At 43.2% G+C, this 19,317-nt stretch overlaps 1 protein-coding gene across 1 annotated transcript; it reads right to left on the bottom strand.

The window, feature by feature from the left end:
- Positions 1 to 318: 318 nt before the first annotated feature.
- Positions 319 to 18,064, bottom strand: LOC121839686 (perlwapin-like). The gene is made up of 7 exons (XM_042299919.1): positions 17,962 to 18,064; positions 16,967 to 17,104; positions 16,117 to 16,253; positions 7,358 to 7,406; positions 3,022 to 3,159; positions 2,164 to 2,300; positions 319 to 655 (listed from the first exon to the last, which is right to left on the bottom strand). Exons 1-7 carry the CDS (start codon positions 18,062 to 18,064, stop codon positions 653 to 655), a joined length of 705 nt encoding a protein of 234 aa, XP_042155853.1. The 3' UTR covers positions 319 to 652.
- Positions 18,065 to 19,317: the final 1,253 nt, after the last annotated feature.

Genomic DNA, 19,317 nt, shown 5'->3' with positions numbered 1-19,317 from the left:
TAAGGAACCTCGGGGTTTTGGTATATGGCCAATATACCACGGCTAAGGGCTGTATGTCATGGCACGTGCTAAGAACAGTCCTTAGCATGGTATATTGGCCGTATACCACACCTCCTTGTGCATTTTTGCTTAATTATAATGTTCTATAATAAGGTTGTACGATCACCTTCCGGTATAAAAACCATGGAAATTAAAAACAAAAAACTATGTTTAAACTGAGAACAGGCATTGGTCTGAAGCCGGAAAATGAAGGATATTCCATGAGCACCACACGAGTCTCAAATAACCCCTAAAAAACCAAGCACAGGTGTTCAAAATCTTGTTTTATTCAAATTCAGCAGTCCACATGAGTTTGTCAATTCACATACTGCCCATGAAAATTGTCCAGTTTCCATAAAAGCTATGATCATTTTTCATATTTATTATTGCATAAAATCATCAGTTTTCATAGACATAATTGTACATGTAATGATTTGTATTTTCTACTTATTTCTTATAACTAATAAGAATTTCCAATAAAGCTTCAATGGCTCACTGCAGGCATAGAATCAACATATCTGGAAACACATCTGTTCCTCGGGGCACTGGCCATCTTTGTAACAGTACTCGGCACACATGTAGGTCCCGTTGGGCAGGACACAGCGACCGGGCTTCACTATGGTAACAAATGAAAAGTTGTCAGATATACAGTAGAAACATACGTGCAATAGGAATTTCCAGGATAACAATCGAGAAAAGCAGTCGCAGGTAAAGTCAATCAAATCTATCCATAATAAATCTATACATGTAAAATGTATATGTACAATGTATGTGCTTGTACAGTGGGGAGAACAAGTATTTGATACACTGCCGATTTTGATTTGATACACTGCCGATATCCATATAAAATGTATATGTAAAGTGTATGTACATGAATATACAGCAGAAAAGCTGTAAAACTCCAAAATATTTGTGTCCTCCAAAGAGGTGGATTGGTTAATATTAATTATTTTTTATTTAGAAAATAATTATATCCAGTTTATTAGAAGCTGCAACAGGGAGACACTTCCAGCACAGAAGCATAGAAAATGTCTAACTGGCATCTTGGAGACATACCCTTTACATTCTAATCAGACAGCACCAAATGTTCTGTAAACACCAGCTCTAGAGGCTTGTAGGAAGTCAAAACAAACAGGCTGTCAGCTGCTACAGAATCACACAGTGTTCACAGAATGTCATCAATACAACATAACAGTGAATAATCAGTGTGTCCTCGGCCCTTATACCTCAAGTCCGGCGTGAACCTCTATCAACAGATATGAGAACAATCCATAACATTCAGCATCAAGTCTAGTGACCATCAATCCACACCTTGAGTGTCACAAGTAGAACACTGGAAATCATCCGTACACTGATTCTTTCCATTGAGGTCTTACTATTACAATGAGTTGGAATTTTGTTGGTGGCCCTTGACAAATTGTCAGCTTAAAGTTCTGTGAATTGCTGTATCGTAAGAAACGTATGTTGCTACTCCTCTGAAGTCTCAGCCTGATATTCCCAAAATCCTTTTTCCCTGAAATATTTTACTTTTATTTATCTGGGCAAGTCAGTTAAGAAAAAAATCTTATTTTCAATGACGGCCTAGGAACAGTGGGTTAACTGCCTTGTTCTTAACAACAGATTTTTACCTTGTCAGCTCAGGGATTTGCTTTTGCAACCTTTCGGTTACTAGTCCGACGCTCTAACCACTAGGCTACCCTGCCGCCAACGGTCCACCAACCAAAGGACATCTAGCCAACATGACACAACTGTGAGAAGCATTGGAGTCAACATGGGCCAGCATCCCTATGGAACGCTTTAAACACCTTATAGACCCCATGCCCTGGTGAATTGAGGCTTTTCTTAGGGCAAAAGGGGGTGCAACTCAAAAATATGAAAGTGTTCCTAAAGTTTGGTATACTCAGAGTGTATAGATGTTGCATAACATTGGTATATACTCTAAAGGCCTGCATGGATCGTGAAAATCTTCTTAATTGAGTGTCTCAGCTCTAAAGAGAGTGTATGTGAAAAATATCTATCTATGTGTATGAAATATACAAGCCCCAGCTTTCTTGTTTCCAGAGTAATGCAGCAAATAATGAATGCAGTGGATGTGTGTATCTGTCACTCTGGGACCATTCCTACCTGTGTCGGTGCAATGCAGTCATGCCCACATCCATTGTGGCAGCATTTTTCATTATTGGGGCAGTCACTGTCTTTGGAACAGAACTCCACACACGTCCCTACGCCCCATCGTCTACGAGGGCACACTCCAGGCTTTGCTTTAGGACAACACAATTTGAGCAGACATGTCAGGGAACCTGACTTACCACAAAGAGACATGAACACGGACAAAATTGGACTGAACCATTTTCTGGAAATCAGTCATATTTGTGTGGAGATGGTTACGATAAATAGGCATTTGCATTTGTAGGAAGTCAAAACAGAAAGCGGTGACATTGTCAGCTGCTACAGAATCACACAGTGTTCCACAATGTCATCAATACAATACAACAGTGAATAATCAGTGTGTCCTTGGTCCTTCTACTGGGACCTCCAGTCTGGCGTCAATCACTATCAACAGATATGAGAACAATCCATAACATTCATCATCAAGTCTAGTGACCATCAACCCACACCTTGAATGTCACAAGAAGAACAATGGAAATCATGTGTATTACAGAAGCTCTATACTAAACATTGTGTTGATCACTCTTAATTAAATATGAGCTTTACTGGTCTTAAATGTCCCCATTACAAAATGTTTATGGTATATATATATATATCTATATATATATATCTATATAAAACTCTAAATACCTACATGGCTCTCAGAAATCTTCTTAATTGAGGGTCTCAGCTCTAAAGAGAGTGTATGTGAAATATATTGATCTATGTGTATGAAATGTACATTACAAGCTCCATCTTTCTTGTTTCCAGAGTAATGCAGCAATAATGAACGCAATGGATGTGTGTATCTGTCACTCTGGGAACATATCCTACCTGTGTACGGTGCAATGCAGTTATGCCCACATCCATTGTAGCAGCATTTTTCATCATTGGGGCAGTCACTGTCATTGAAACAGAACTCTGCACATGTCCCTACGCCCCATGGTCTACGAGGGCACACTCCAGGCTTTGCTTTGGGACAACACAATTTGAGCAGACATGTCAGGGAACACGACTTACCACAAAGACACATGATGAACATGGACACAATTACACTGAACCATTTTCTGAAAATCTGTCATATTTGTGTGGAGATCGTTGCGATAAATGTTAGCTGCTACAGAATCACACAGTGGTCACAGAATGTCATCAGTACAATACAACAGTGAATAATCAGTGTGTCCTCGGTCCTTCTACTGGGGCCTCCAGTCTGGCGTCAATCACTATCAACAGATATGAGAACAATCCATAACATTCAGCATCAAGTCTAGTGACCATCAACCCACACCTTGAATGTCACAACCAGGATACTGGAACCATTGTGTATTACATAAACTGTATACGCTAAATGTTTTGTTGATCACTCTCAACTAAATATGATCTTTAAGTGATCCTACATTTCCCCATTACAAATAGGTTTATGGTAGCAACTTGTCAGCCTACACTGACTCTTCCCAATTAAGTCTTTCTATTATGTGACTTCTTAATTGAGTGTCTCAGCTCTAAAGAGAGTGTAAGTGAAATATATTGATCTATGTGTATGAAATGTACATTACAAGCTCCATCTTTCTTGTTTCCAAAGTAATGCAGCAATAATGAATGCAATAGATGGGTGTATCTGTCACTGTGCAACGGTTTAAAAACAGACACACAAACAGTGCTATTAAGATGCAGAAATAATCATTTCTAATCATTTCTATCATTTCATTTCTATCATTTCTAGTTAAATGAACATATGATACAAATTGACAAACACATCATTATATGTTTACTGAATTGTTGCATACGTTTTCTCAAGTTGGAGCTAAGTTTGGGCCAACTAAAAATGTTAAGTTCAGGTAACATTTTTATCTTGAAGTTGAATAAACTGAAAAAGGCTTTGGAACCACTTACTTCATAATCATTTGTTGAAACAACTAGAATTTATTTGACAGTGTATGCGTAAAATGGCCAAGGGTAGGCTGGATTGTTTCAAAGTCATAATGGCTGGCTTGTATTTCTTAGTAAGGTTGCAACAAAATAGGTTGCAAAGGGGCTATGCACAATTATAGGCTATTGTTTATAACCAATTAGGTAGGCTTTAACACCTAAGTCAAGTGTAGCAGGCTTCTTAAAATAAATCATCAAATTGTCACAGTTTGTTTCATGACAAATAATGCAAAGTAGACTAATTAGAACAACTCACCTGTAGATGTGCCTCCCGTTTCTGCAGCAGAGACTATTTTCAAATCTACAAATGCCAACAGAAAAAGAACAAAAGCACAACGCGCTGACAAATTCATGTCCATGCTGACTTCAAGACTGTTAGAGCAAATGCAGTCCAAATCATTTTAATAGAAGAGGAGGAGACCATAATATGTATTAACCTTAGATGACTAAGAGGGGGCGCTGCTTTGAAGCCATCGCACAGCCATTTTGGTACTCCTCCTTCATTTGACAAATATATTCTATTACAGACACCTTAATGCATACTTGCAAATTATATTAATTAAATTGAACATTTTATATTTTGAGAGTGTTAATGTTACTGCCCCCACCACAACAAAGAATTACTTAAATACATGAAATTGTGTCCTTGAAACATTTTATTGAAATATTGTAGAATTCCATTCATTCCTATGGAGGACTGCTCTTTCTGAGATGTACCAATGTGGCGGCCTGTGGCTTCAAAGCCTCTCATTGGCCATTACAAAGCATCAGCAATCCAGGGTTTATACACATCATTGGGGAGAGACCATAGAAAAGATGAATGCACAAGGAACAATGCATCTGCAGGGTCCCTATGCCCATCAATTTACATTCCGAGTTCAGATCCGAACACTTGCTTAGGTCACATGTAATGAGAATAATTAAAGAGGATATATGGAACTTGTGCCTCTGGGGGTGCTCTTGATCCAAAAGTGGTCCCCCAAATGGACAGTAATATTGTCCAGAAATTAAGTCAAAATTTGATGTAAACAATTCACAACTAAACGTCAATAGTGTGTCTTCAACTGAGTTTGTAATTCAATGACTGAATACATTTCTGTTAAACTGCAGGTGAAAAGCCACAATGTATAATGATTCATAACGAAATGTTTCAAAGTACAGTATGTGGAGAGCTATAACACTGTTGATGGGTTGATTTTTGGGCAACGGTTGGGCTCTGTTTACATGGTATATGATTTTTTACTTGTAATTCATCTTATGAAATAGGCCTATACATGTCCCAAAATAACTTTTTAAATTTCTATCAAATATTTTCTCTCTCATCTGTCTTGTTCATGATGGGCAGACCTATACGCTTTTATCATTTTACTACACTGATATCTTGTAGCTTAGAGCGGACAACTATTTGGCGGACTAAATACATTCTCAACATTGGATTTTCTTACATTATTCTCTCACAATAACGTTGTAGGACTATACACATCACATTCTATATGACTGACTGTTAACCTGTCTCCTACCCTTCATCTACACTGATTGAAGTGGTTTTAACAGGTGAAATGAATAAGGGATCGCAGCTTCACCTGGTCAGTCTATATCAGTCTATGTTCATAATATTTTGTACAGTCAGTCTATAACATGTTGTGGTTGACAAAGTGATTAGCCATTTGATTCACTGTTCAGGAGTCTTATGGCTTGGGGTAGAAGCTATTTAGGAGCCTCTTGGACCTAGACTTGGCGCTCCGGTACTGCTTGCCGTGCGGTAGCAGAGAGAACAGTCTATGACTAGGGTGGCTGGTGTCTTTGACCATTTTTAGGGCCTTCCTCTGACACCGCCTGGTATAGAGATCCTTGGTGGCAGGAAGACTGTCCCCGGTGATGTACTGGGCCGTAAGCACTATCCTCTGTCGTGCCTTGCAGGTAGAGGCCAAGTAGTTGCCATACCAGGTAGTGATACCAACCCATCAGGATGCTCTCGATGGTGCAGCTGTAAAATCTTTTGAGGATCTGAGGACCCATGCCAAATCTTTTCAGACTACTGAGGGGGAATAGGTTTTGTCGTGCCCTCTTCACAACTGTCTTGGTGTGCTTGGACCATGTTAGTTTGTTGGTGATGTGGACGCCAAGGATCTTGAATCCTGCTCCACTACAGCCCCGTCAATGAGAATGGGGCGTGCTCGGTCCTCCTTTTCCTGCAGTCCACAATCATCTCCTTTGTCTTGATCACGTTGAGTGGGTGTTGTTGTCCTTGCACCACACGGTCAGGTCTCTGACCTCCTCACTATAGGCTGTCTCATCGTTGTCGGTGATCAGGTCTACCACTGTTGTGTCAGCAGCAAACTTAATGATGGTGTTGGAATAGTGCCTGGCCGTGCAGTCATGAGTGAACAGGGAGTACAGGAAGGGGCTGAGCACGCACCCCTACCCTTACCACCTGGGGGCGGCCCATCATGAAATCCAGGATTCAGTTACAGAGGGAGGTGTTTAGTCCCAGGGTCCTTAGCTTAGTGATGAGCTTTGATGGCACTATGGTGTTGAACACTGAGCTGTAGTCAATGAATAGCATTCTCACATAGGTGTTCCTTTTGTCCAGGTGTGACAGGGCAGTGTGGAGTGCAATAGAGGTTGCATAGTCTGTGGATCTTTTGGTGTGGTGAGTGCTGCAGACATGAGTACTATGGGTCGGTAGTCATTTAGGCAGGCTATCTTAGTTTTTCTTGGGCACAGGGACTATGGTGGTCTGCTTGAAACATGTTGGTATTACAGACTCAGACAGGGAGAGGTTGAAAAGGTCAGTGAAGACACTTGCCAGTTGGTCAGCGCCTGCTCTGGGAACACGTCCTGGTAGTCTGTCTGGCCCTGCGGCCTTGTGAATGTTGACCTGTTTGAAGGTCTTACTCACATCGGCTGCGGAAAGCATGATCACACAGTTGTCCAGAACAGCTGATGCTCTCGTGCATGTTTCAGTGTTACTTGTCTCTAAGCGAGCATAGAAGTTATTTAGCTTGTCTGGTAGGCTCGTGTCACTGTGCAGCTCGCGGCTCTGCTTCCCTTTGTAGTCTGTAATAGTTTGCAAGACCTGCCACATCTGACGAGCGTCGGAGCCGGTGTAGTACGATTTAATATTAGTCCTGTGTTGGCACTTTGCCTGTTTGATGGTTCATCAGAGGGCACAGCGGGATTTATTATAAGATCTCTGGCGCTCTAGGTCGACAGGTCCTGGCTCCTTAGCAGAGGTGACCGGTCTGCTCCTGATCCCCGGGATCGTCATCTTGGTCTGCGTCCTGTGTCTGGAGCCGCAACAGGGGGGGCAACTGTCACGTGTGCTCCCTCTCCGTCCTCTAGGTCACCAGCCTGCTCGTTATGGCGCAGCCCTGTCACCATCGTTACGGTCATCAGTGCGTTGTGACACTCACCTGGACTCCATCACCTCCCCGATTACCTGCCCTATATTTGTCACTCGCTTCGGTTCCTTCCCCAGGCGTCATTGTTTCTGTTTCAGTTTGGTCTGTGCGTTGTTTGTGTTTCTTGTTTTCTATTTTGTTTCGTTTATTGATTAAATCACTCACTGTACAAGTAAGACACTAAGGACAATCACCCACGACAAACTCAAAGAATATGGCTGCCTAAATATGGTTCCCAATCAGAGACAACGATAAGCACCTGCCTCTGATTGAGAACCACTCCAGACAGCCATAGACCTTGCTAGACAACCCACTAAGCTACAATCCCAATACCACCACCAAAACCCCAAGACAAACACACCACAATTACAAAAACCCCATGCCACACCCTGGCCTGACCAAATACATAAAGATAAACACAAAATACTTTGACCAGGGCGTGACAGAACCCCCCTAAGGTGCGGACTCCCGAACGCACCTCAAAACAATAGGGAGGGTCCGGGTGGGCGTCTGTCCATGGTGGCGGCTCCGGCGCGGGGACGTGGACCCCACTCCTTTAATGTCTTAGTCCCCTCTCCCTTCGTCCCTGGATAGTCCACCCTCGCCGCCGACCATGGCCTAGTAGTCCCCACCCAGAACCCCACTGGACTGAGGAGCAGATCGGGACTGAAGGACAGCTCGGGACCGAGGCAGCTCGGGACTGAGGGGAAGCTCGGGAGTGAGAGAAAGCTCAGGAGTGAGAGGAAGCTCAGGAGTGAGAGGAAGCTCAGGAGTGAGAGGAAGCTCAGGAGTGAGAGGAAGCTCAGGAGTGAGAGGAAGCTCAGGAGTGAGAGGAAGCTCAGGAGTGAGAGGAAGCTCAGGAGTGAGAGGAAGCTCAGGAGTGAGAGGAAGCTCAGGAGTGAGAGGAAGCTCAGGCAGGTAGATAGATCTACCAGCTCCTGGCTGGCTGGTGGTTTCAGCAGATCCTGGCTGACTGGCAGATCCTGGCTGACTGACAGATCTGGAAGAGTCTGGTTGACTGGCAGATCTGGAAGAGTCTGGTTGACTGGCAGATCTGGAAGAGTCAGGTTGACTGGCAGATCTGGAAGAGTCTGGTTGACTGGCAGATCTGGAAGAGTCTGGTTGACTGGCAGATCTGGAAGAGTCTGGTTGACTGGCAGATCTGGAAGAGTCTGGTTGACTGGCAGATCTGGAAGAGTCTGGTTGACTGGCAGATCTGGAAGAGTCTGGCTGACTGGCAGATCTGGAAGAGTCTGGCTGACTGGCAGATCTGGCGGCGCTGGGCAGACTGGCGGCGCTGGGCAGACTGGCGGCGCTGGGCAGACTGGCGGCGCTGGGCAGACTGGCGACGCTGGGCAGACTGGCGACGCTGGGCAGACTGGCGACGCTGGGCAGACTGGCGACGCTGGGCAGACTGGCGGTGCTGGGCAGACTGACGACGCTGGGCAGACTGACGACGCTGGGCAGACTGACGACGCTGGGCAGACTGACGACGCTGGGCAGACTGGCGACGCTGGGCAGACTGGCGGTGCTGGGCAGACTGGCGATGCTGGGCAGACTGGCGGCGCTGGGCAGACTGACGACGCTGGGCAGACTGACGACGCTGGGCAGACTGACGACGCTGGGCAGACTGACGACGCTGGGCAGACTGGCGGTGCTGGGCAGACTGGCGGTGCTGGGCAGACTGGCGGTGCTGGGCCGACTGGCGATGCTGGGCAGACTGGCGATGCTGGGCAGACTGACGGCGCTGGGCAGACTGGCGACGCTGGGCAGACTGGGGGCACTGGCGGCGCTGGGCAGACTGGCGGCACTAGCTGCTCCATATAGGCTGACAGCTCTGGCGGCTTCTTACAGACTGACCGCTCTGGCGGCTCCGTGCTGACTGGCAGCTCCTTGCAGACTGGCAGCTCCTTACAGACTGACAGCTCCGTGCAGACTGGCAGCTCCTTGCAGACTGGCAGCTCCTTGCAGACTGGCAGCTCCTTGCAGACTGGCAGCTCCATGCAGACTGGCAGCTCCATGCAGACTGGCTGCTCTATGCAGACTGACAGCTCTGGCTGCTTCATGCAGACTGACATCTCTGGCTGCTCCATGTAGACTGGCTGCTTCATGCAGACTGGCAGCTCGGGCTGCTTCATGTAGACTGACAGCTCTGGCTGCTCCATGCGGACTGACAGCTCTGGCTGCTCCATGTAGACTGACTGCTTCATGCAGACTGGCAGCTCGGGCTGCTTCATGTAGACTGACAGCTCTGGCTGCTCCATGCAGACTGACAGCTCTGACTGTTCCATGCAGACTGACAGCTCTGGCTGCTTCATGCAGACTGGCAGCTCTGGCTGCTCCATGTAGACTGGCTGCTTCATGCAGACTGGCAGCTCGGGCTGCTTCATGTAGACTGACAGCTCTGACTGCTCCATGCGGACTGACAGCTCTGGCTGCTCCTTGCAGACTGGCTGCTCCATGCAGGCTGGCAGCTCTGGCTGCTCCATGCAGGCTGGCAGCTCTGGCTGCTCCTTGCAGACTGGCAGCTCTGGCTGCGCTGAACAGGCGGGAGACTCCGGCAGCGCTGTAGAGGAGGAAGGCTCTGGCTGCGCTAAACAGGCGGGAGACTCCGGCAGCGCTGGAGATGAGGAAGGCTCTAACAGCGCTAGATAGGCGGGAGACTCCGGCAGCGCAGGAGAGGAGAAAGGCTCTGGCTGCGCTAAACAGGCGGGACACACTGAAGGCCTGGTGCGTGGTGCTGGAACTGGTGGTACTGGATCGAGGACACGCACAGGAAGCCTGGTGCGGGGAGCTGCTACCGGAGGGCTGGGGTGTGGAGGTGGTACTGGATAGACCGGACCGTGCAGGCGCACTGGAGCTCTTGAGCACCGAGCCTGCCCAACCTTACCTGGCTCGATGCCCACTCTAGCCCGGCCGATACGAGGAGCTGGAATATACCGAACCGGGCTGGGCACCCGCACTGGAGACACCGTGCGCTCCACAGCATAACACGGTGCCTGCCCGGTCTCTCCAGCCCCCGTAAGCACAGGGAGTTTGCGCAGGTCTCCTACCTGGCATAGCTATACTCCCTGTAAGCCCCCAAGAAATTTTTGGGGCTGACTCCCGGGCTTTCTTGCCAACCGTGTTCCCTCGTATCGCCGGCTCCTCTCTCCGGCTGCCTCTGCTCTCCTAAGTGCCTCCACCTGTTCCCATGGAAGGCGATCCCTTCCCGCCAGGATCTCCTCCCATGTGTAGCAACCCTTGCCATCCAATATATCGTCCCATGTCCAATCCTCATTGCGCCGCTGTTGCTGCCTTTGTTGCCTCTCCTCTTTCGGCTGCTCCTGCCTGTTGACACGCCGCTTGGTCCGTTGGTGGTGGGTGATTCTGTAACGGTTTTCTAGTGGTGATGAAGGAGAGTCGGACCAAACTGCAGCGTGTCGATTGCGATCCATATTTATTAAACAAAACGTAAACACGACTAAACACTAAACACTACAAAACAATAAACGTAAATGAAAACCGAAAACAGCCTATCTAGTGCAAACTAACAGAGAGTACAAGTAAGACACTAAGGACAATCACCCACGACAAACTCAAAGAATATGGCTGCCTAAATATGGTTCCCAATCAGAGACAACGATAAGCACCTGCCTCTGATTGAGAACCACTCCAGACAGCCATAGACCTTGCTAGACAACCCACTAAGCTACAATCCCAATACCACCACCAAAACCCCAAGACAAACACACCACAATTACAAAACCCCATGCCACACCCTGGCCTGACCAAATACATAAAGATAAACACAAAATACTTTGACCAGGGCGTGACACCAACTCTCAGCGCACATCGTTACACTAATATTCATAAGACCATTACATAAGATATGTAATATAGGTCTTTATAAACGACTTTACTAATCATCAGTTAAGTCTTTTTGCGTGGCCTCATCTAAAGTGTGGGCTATTTATACATAATAAATACTAAATACTTTCTAAACAATAAGCACACAATATTCCGAAACGGTCACGCTGTTGCAATACGGTGATGTGTAACTTCAGACAAACTCTATGTTGAGTAACATAATGTTTTTAGTCCATAAATGCTTTTCTTAATTACATAAATGCTTCAAAATTCGCAAAAAGTGACATTAGCTGATGAAGATTATCTCATAGAACAAAACGTATAAGATCTCCCAAACCTGTCTTCACCACAAAACGTATTTTCAGCGTTTATCCAAAAACCCTACAAAAACTCAATACATTTTCCCATAGGCTTTGTTCAAAGAACCATGATGGAGTTAGTCCCTACAAAGAGACATCATTACTATTGCTCTCTATACATGTTAGCAATTGGGAGTCTCCAACCCTTGCAAAAGTAACCTCACAGTCCAATCCCCCACCCCCTTTGCTAATTTCACCACCAGCAAAGCATTAAAAAGAATCTCACCCATCTACCCACAATATCTCATAATGACAGTGAAAACATGATTTTAGAAATGCTTGCTAATTTATTGAAAGTGAAATACAGAAATATCTCATTTACATACAGTACCAGTCAAAAGTTTGGACACACCTAGTCATTCCAAGTTTTTTCATTTATTATTATTATTTTTTACTATTTTCTACATTGTGTAATAATAGTGAAGACATCAAAACTATGAAATAACACATATGGAATCATGTAGTAACCAAAAAGTGTTAAACAAATAAAAATATATTTTAAATTCTTCTTAGTAGCCACACTTTGCCTTGATGACAGCATTGCACACACTTGGCATTCTCTCAACCAGCTTCACCTGGAACGCTTTTCCAGCAGTCTTGAAGGAGTTCCCCACATATGCTGAGCTCTTGTTGGCCCTTCCTCCCCAATTAAGGTGCCACCAACCACCTGTGCTAGACAGCCACTTTCAAAACAGTTCTCTTTGCGGTTATACAAATTAAAACCATCCATTTCTGGTGGATTGACAATGGAACTCTGTTTAAAGTATCCTTTTTAAATGAAGCCAAACAGAGTAGGCTACTATTTAAATGTTATCCTCCAGAAGAGGCAGAACATAGGCTATATTACAGCAAATAATGTCAAATCTCGAAAGTACCGATAGAGGAAAAAACATTTTCTTGTAGAGAATGTATAAGGAAGGTATCATGTTAATGAATGACATTGGAAACAACAAAGGTCAAATTATGTCACACAAGCAATTAATCCCGGTATAAGGAAATGTATGCTCAATACAAAATTATAACCAGTTCATCGCAGCTCAGCCACGAAAACGGAAGAGAAAATTACTTAAAAGAGAAAGGAATGAATTAATCGTAAATGGCTTAAAATGACCAATATAAATCGTAAAATGTATCAGTTTCACTTATGGTCAAGAGGGTTGACAACTATACCACATAAAATTCAAGATAGTTGGGAACAGATTTTCGATATCCCAATACCATGGCATCAGATTTATTGAAGTAATATACAAAGTAACAATTGAAGCATCAATCCTTTCTTTTCAATTTAAGCTATTATAAAAGATTCCCGCTACAAAAAGAATGCTCAGTATATGGGGCATTGAACAGAATCAATAGAGTATCTATTTTGGTACTGTCCATCGGTGGCTTGTTTTTGGAGTCAGGTTCAGGAATGGTTGTTAACATGGGTACCACTGGGCGCACTGCACATTTGGGGGTTTTGCCCTAGCACTACACAGCTGATTCAAATAACCAACTCATCATCAAGCTTTGATTATTTTCATCAGCTGTGTAGAGCTAGAGCAAAACCAAAACGTGAACCCAGGAGGAGCCCCAGGACCGAGTTTGGGAAACCCTGCCCTATGGTACTGCCCAGGGACACAATGATTGAATGCAAAGTGGTGGATTGTGGGCATGCGCCTGCCACGGAGGAACATGCAAATCTTCCACTGTTTGATGTCAGAGTAGCTCACCATTGTCCCAGGGGACATGCGGACTACCTCCAAATCATCTCGCATCTGACGCACCAGGGCTGTCCCCTTGTGTGTCCAAGTTGTTTCCACCGAGATGGATGACGATATTCACGGTCACAACTCGACTCGGCGAGAGAGAATATTTCATAACCCTTCAACTGAGAACAGTTCGGCCATATTTCCGGCTAGTATAGTCGTCTATCTAGCCAGCTACATTGTGTAATCGCATAGTAAATATTTGCTTCAGTCTTTGTTTCCTTGCTCTCGACAATTTTCTATGAGCAATGATCAGTATGATTATGAGCATGGATCTTATCAATAAATAAACGTACAACATTGTGAAGATTCACAAGGAGAGCATGTGTTAAACTATATTATAAAGTGGGTGGTTCGTGCCCCGAATGCTGATTGGCTGACAGCCGTGGAATATCAGGCCATATACCACGGGTATGACAAAACATTTATTTTTACAGCTTCAATTACGTTGGTAATCAGTTTATAATAGCAATAAGGAACCTCGGGGGTTTGTGTTATATGGCCAATATACCACGGCTAAGGGCTGTATGTCATGGCACGTGCTAAGAACAGTCCTTAGCATGGTATATTGGCCGTATACCACACCTCCTTGTGCATTTTTGCTTAATTATAATGTTCTATAATAAGGTTGTACGATCACCTTCCGGTGTAAAAACCATGGAAATTAAAAACAAAAAACTATGTTTAAACTGAGAACAGGCATTGGTCTGAAGCCGGAAAATGAAGGATATTCACATGAGCACCACACGAGTCTCAAATAACCCCCTAAAAAACCAAGCACAGGTGTTCAAAATCTTGTTTTATTCAAATTCAGCAGTCCACATGAGTTTGTCAATTCACATACTGCCCATGAAAATTGTCCAGTTTCCATAAAAGCTATGATCATTTTTCATATTTATTATTGCATAAAATCATCAGTTTTCATAGACATAATTGTACATGTAATGATTTGTATTTTCTACTTATTTCTTATAACTAATAAGAATTTCCAATAAAGCTTCAATGGCTCACTGCAGGCATAGAATCAACATATCTGGAAACACATCTGTTCCTCGGGGCACTGGCCATCTTTGTAACAGTACTCGGCACACATGTAGGTCCCGTTGGGCAGGACACAGTGACCGGGCTTCACTATGGTAACAAATGAAAAGTTGTCAGATATACAGTAGAAACATACGTGCAATAGGAATTTCCAGGATAACAATCGAGAAAAGCAGTCGCAGGTAAAGTCAATCAAATCTATCCATAATAAATCTATACATGTAAAATGTATATGTACAATGTATGTGCTTGTACAGTGGGGAGAACAAGTATTTGATACACTGCCGATTTTGATTTGATACACTGCCGATATCCATATAAAATGTATATGTAAAGTGTATGTACATGAATATACAGCAGAAAAGCTGTAAAACTCCAAAATATTTGTGTCCTCCAAAGAGGTGGATTGGTTAATATTAATTATTTTTTATTTAGAAAATAATTATATCCAGTTTATTAGAAGCTGCAACAGGGAGACACTTCCAGCACAGAAGCATAGAAAATGTCTAACTGGCATCTTGGAGACATACCCTTTACATTCTAATCAGACAGCACCAAATGTTCTGTAAACACCAGCTCTAGAGGCTTGTAGGAAGTCAAAACAAACAGGCTGTCAGCTGCTACAGAATCACACAGTGTTCACAGAATGTCATCAATACAACATAACAGTGAATAATCAGTGTGTCCTCGGCCCTTATACCTCAAGTCCGGCGTGAACCTCTATCAACAGATATGAGAACAATCCATAACATTCAGCATCAAGTCTAGTGACCATCAATCCACACCTTGAGTGTCACAAGTAGAACACTGGAAATCATCCGTACACTGATTCTTTCCATTGAGGTCTTACTATTACAATGAGTTGGAATTTTGTTGGTGGCCCTTGACAAATTGTCAGCTTAAAGTTCTGTGAATTGCTGTATCGTAAGAAACGTATGTTGCTACTCCTCTGAAGTCTCAGCCTGATATTCCCAAAATCCTTTTTCCCTGAAATATTTTACTTTTATTTATCTAGGCAAGTCAGTTAAGAAAAAAATCTTATTTTCAATGACGGCCTAGGAACAGTGGGTTAACTGCCTTGTTCTTAATGACAGAGTTTTACCTTGTCAGCTCAGGGATTTTGCTCTTGCAACCTTTCGGTTACTAGTCCGACGCTCTAACCACTAGGCTACCCTGACGCCAATGGTCCACCAACCAAAGGACATCTAGCCAACATGACACAACTGTGAGAAGCATTGGAGTCAACATGGGCCAGCATCCCTATGGAACGCTTTAAACACCTTATAGACCCCATGCCCTGGTGAATTGAGGCTTTTCTTAGGGCAAAAGGGGGTGCAACTCAAAAATAGGAAAGTGTTCCTAAAGTTTGGTATACTCAGAGTGTATAGATGTTGCATAACATTGGTATATACTCTAAAGGCCTGCATGGATCTTGAAAATCTTCTTAATTGAGTGTCTCAGCTCTAAAGAGAGTGTATGTGAAAAATATCTATCTATGTGTATGAAATATACAAGCCCCAGCTTTCTTGTTTCCAGAGTAATGCAGCAAATAATGAATGCAATGGATGTGTGTATCTGTCACTCTGGGACCATTCCTACCTGTGTCGGTGCAATGCAGTTATGCCCACATCCATTGTGGCAGCATTTTTCATCATTGGGGCAGTCACTGTCATTGGAACAGAACTCCACACACATCCCCATGCCCCATCGTCTACGAGGGCACACTCCAGGCTTTGCTTTAGGACAACACAATTTGAGCAGACATGTCAGGGAACCTGACTTACAACAAAGAGACATGAACACTGACAAAATTGGACTGAACCATTTTCTGGAAATCTGTCATATTTGTGAGGAGATGGTTACGATAAATAGGAATTTGTTTTTGTAGGAAGTCAAAACAGAAAGCGGTGACATTGTCAGCTGCTACAGAATCACACAGTGGTCACAGAATGTCATCAGTACAATAGAACAGTGAATAATCAGTGTGTCCTCGGTCCTTCTACTGGGGCCTCCAGTCTGGCGTCAATCACTATCAACAGATATGAGAACAATCCATAACATTCAGCATCAAGTCTAGTTACCATCAACCCACACCTTGAATGTCACAACCAGGATACTGGAACCATTGTGTATTACATAAACTGTATTCGCTAAATGTTTTGTTGATCACTCTAAACTAAATATGATCTTTAAGTGATCCTACATTTCCCCATTACAAATAGGTTTATGGTAGCAACTTGTCAGCCTACACTGACTCTTCCCAATGAAGTCTTTCTATTTTGTGACTTCTTAATTGAGTGTCTCAGCTCGAAAGAGAGTGTAAGTGAAATATATTGATCTATGTGTATGAAATGTACATTACAAGCTCCATCTTTCTTGTTTCCAGAGTAATGCAGCAATAATGAATGCAATAGATGGGTGTATCTGTCACTCTGGGACCATATCCTACCTGTGTAAGGTGCAATGCAGTTATGCCCACATCCATTGTGGCAGCATTTTTCATCATTGGGGCAGTCACTGTCATTGGAACATAACTCTGCACATATCCCCACGCCCCATCGTCTAACAGGGCACACTCCAGGCTTTGCTTTGGGACAACACAATTTGAGCAGATGTCAGGGAACCCAACTTGCCACAAAGAGACATGAACATAGACACAATTGGACTGAACCAATTTATGAAAATCTATCATATTTGTGTCTAGATGGATTTGACAAATATGCATTTGCATCTCTGGAAAGTTTGTAGGCCATACTCCAAGTCATTTTGTGTCTAATTAATAGTTTGAGATATTTGTCCCCCATCATCAATGTTTCCCCCATAACACCCATGAAAATGCATTACAGCCTTCTGAACACTCACAATCTATTGGTTCAAATATGTAAGTTGAAAACATTGTATGTTAACTCAAATGGGCTGTGCAACGGTTTAAAAACAGACACACAAACAGTGCTATTAAGATGCAGAAATAATCATTTCTAGTTAAATGAACATATGAGACAAATTGACAAACACATCATTATATGTTTACTGAATTGTTGCATACGTTTTCTCAGGTTGGAGCTAAGTTTGGGCCAACTAAAAATGTTAAGTTCAGGTAACATTTTTATCTAGAAGTTGAATTAACTGAAAAAGGCTTTGGAACCACTTACTTCATAATCATTTGTTGAAACAACTAGAATTTATTTGACAGTGTATGCGTAAAATGGCCAAGGGTAGGCTGGATTGTTTCAAAGTCATAATGGCTGGCTTGTATTTCTTAGTAAGGTTGCAACAAAATAGGTTGCAAAGGGGCTATGCACAATTATAGGCTATTGTTTATAACCAAATAGGTAGGCTTTAACACCTAAGTCAAGTGTAGCAGGCTTCTTAAAATAAATCATCAAATTGTCACAGTTTGTTTCATGACAAATAATGAAAAGTAGGCTAATTAGAACAACTCACCTGTAGATGTGCCTCCCGTTTCTGCAGCAGAGACTATTTTCAAATCTACAAATGCCAACAGAAAAAGAACCAAAGCACAACGCGCTGACAAATTCATGTCCATGCTGACTTCAAGACTGTTAGAGCAAATGCAGTCCAAATCATTTTAATAGAAGAGGAGGAGACCATAATATGTATTAACCTTAGATGACTAAGAGGGGGGCGCTGCTTTGAAGCCATCGCACAGCCATTTTGGTACTCCTCCTTCAATTGACAAATATATTCTATTACAGACACCTTAATGCATACATGCAAATTATATTAATTAAATTGAACATTTTATATTTTGAGAGTGTTAATGTTACTGCCCCCACCACAACAAAGAATTACTTAAATACATGAAATTGTGTCCTTGAAACATTTTATTGAAATATTGTAGAATTCCATTCATTCCTATGGAGGACTGCTCTTTCTGGGATGTGCCAATGTGGCGGCCTGTGGCTTCAAAGCCTCTCATTGGCCATTACAAAGCATCAGCAATCCAGGGTTTATACACATCATTGGGGAGAGACCATAGAAAAGATGAATGCACAAGGAACAATGCATCTGCAGGGTCCCTATGCCCATCAATTTACATTCCGAGTTCGGATCCGAACACTTGCTTAGGTCACATGTAATGAGAATAATTAAAGGGGATATATGGAACTTGTGCCTCTGGGGGTGCTCTTGATCCAAAAGTGGTCCCCCAAATGGACAGTAATATTGTCCAGAAATTAAGTCAAAATTTGATGTAAACAATTCACAACTAAATGTCAATAGTGTGTCTTCAACTGAGTTTGTAGTTCAATGACTGAATGCATTTATGTTAAACTGCAGGTGAAAAGCCACAATGTATAATGATTCATAATGAAATGTTTCAAAGTACAGTATGTGGAGAGCTATAACACTGTTGATGGGTTGATTTTTGGGCAACGGTTGGGCTCTGTTTACATGGTATATGATTTTTTACTTGTAATTCATCTTAAGAAATAGGCCTATTGTAACGGTTCTCTTGTGGTGAAGGAGAGTCGGACCAAAATGCAGCGTGTAGATTGCGATCCATGTTTATTCAATAAACGTAACACGAATCTAAATACAAACACTATAAAACAAATAACGTAACGAAAACCGAAACAGCCTATACTTGCGTAAACAAACACAGAGACAGGACCAAATACACTAAGGACAATCACCCACGACAAACTCAAAGAATATGGCTGCCTAAATATGGTTCCCAATCAGAGACAACAATAAGCACCTGCCTCTGATTGAGAACCACTCCAGACAGCCATAGACTTTGCTAGATAACCCACTAAGCTACAATCCCAATACCACCAC

The sequence above is a fragment of the Oncorhynchus tshawytscha genome, linkage group LG16 (genome assembly GCF_018296145.1).
Source record: "Oncorhynchus tshawytscha isolate Ot180627B linkage group LG16, Otsh_v2.0, whole genome shotgun sequence".
NCBI classification, from domain to species: domain Eukaryota; kingdom Metazoa; phylum Chordata; class Actinopteri; order Salmoniformes; family Salmonidae; genus Oncorhynchus; species Oncorhynchus tshawytscha.
Note: the sequence above shows the minus strand (reverse complement) of the source record. Positions and strands in the feature narration are given on the sequence as shown.

Excerpts from the sequence above, each read along its gene's own strand:
- LOC121839686 (XM_042299919.1), bottom strand. The coding sequence starts at position 18,064 with ATGGACATGAATTTGTCAGCGCGTTGTGCTTTGGTTCTTTTTCTGTTG. Across the intron at positions 3,160-7,357 it reads CGGGGATCAGGAGCAGACCG|CAAAGCCTGGAGTGTGCCCT; the intron begins GTCACCTCTGCT and ends GTTGTCCCAAAG. Across the intron at positions 2,301-3,021 it reads CTGCATTGCACCGTACACAG|CAAAGCCTGGAGTGTGCCCT; the intron begins GTAGGATATGTT and ends GTTGTCCTAAAG.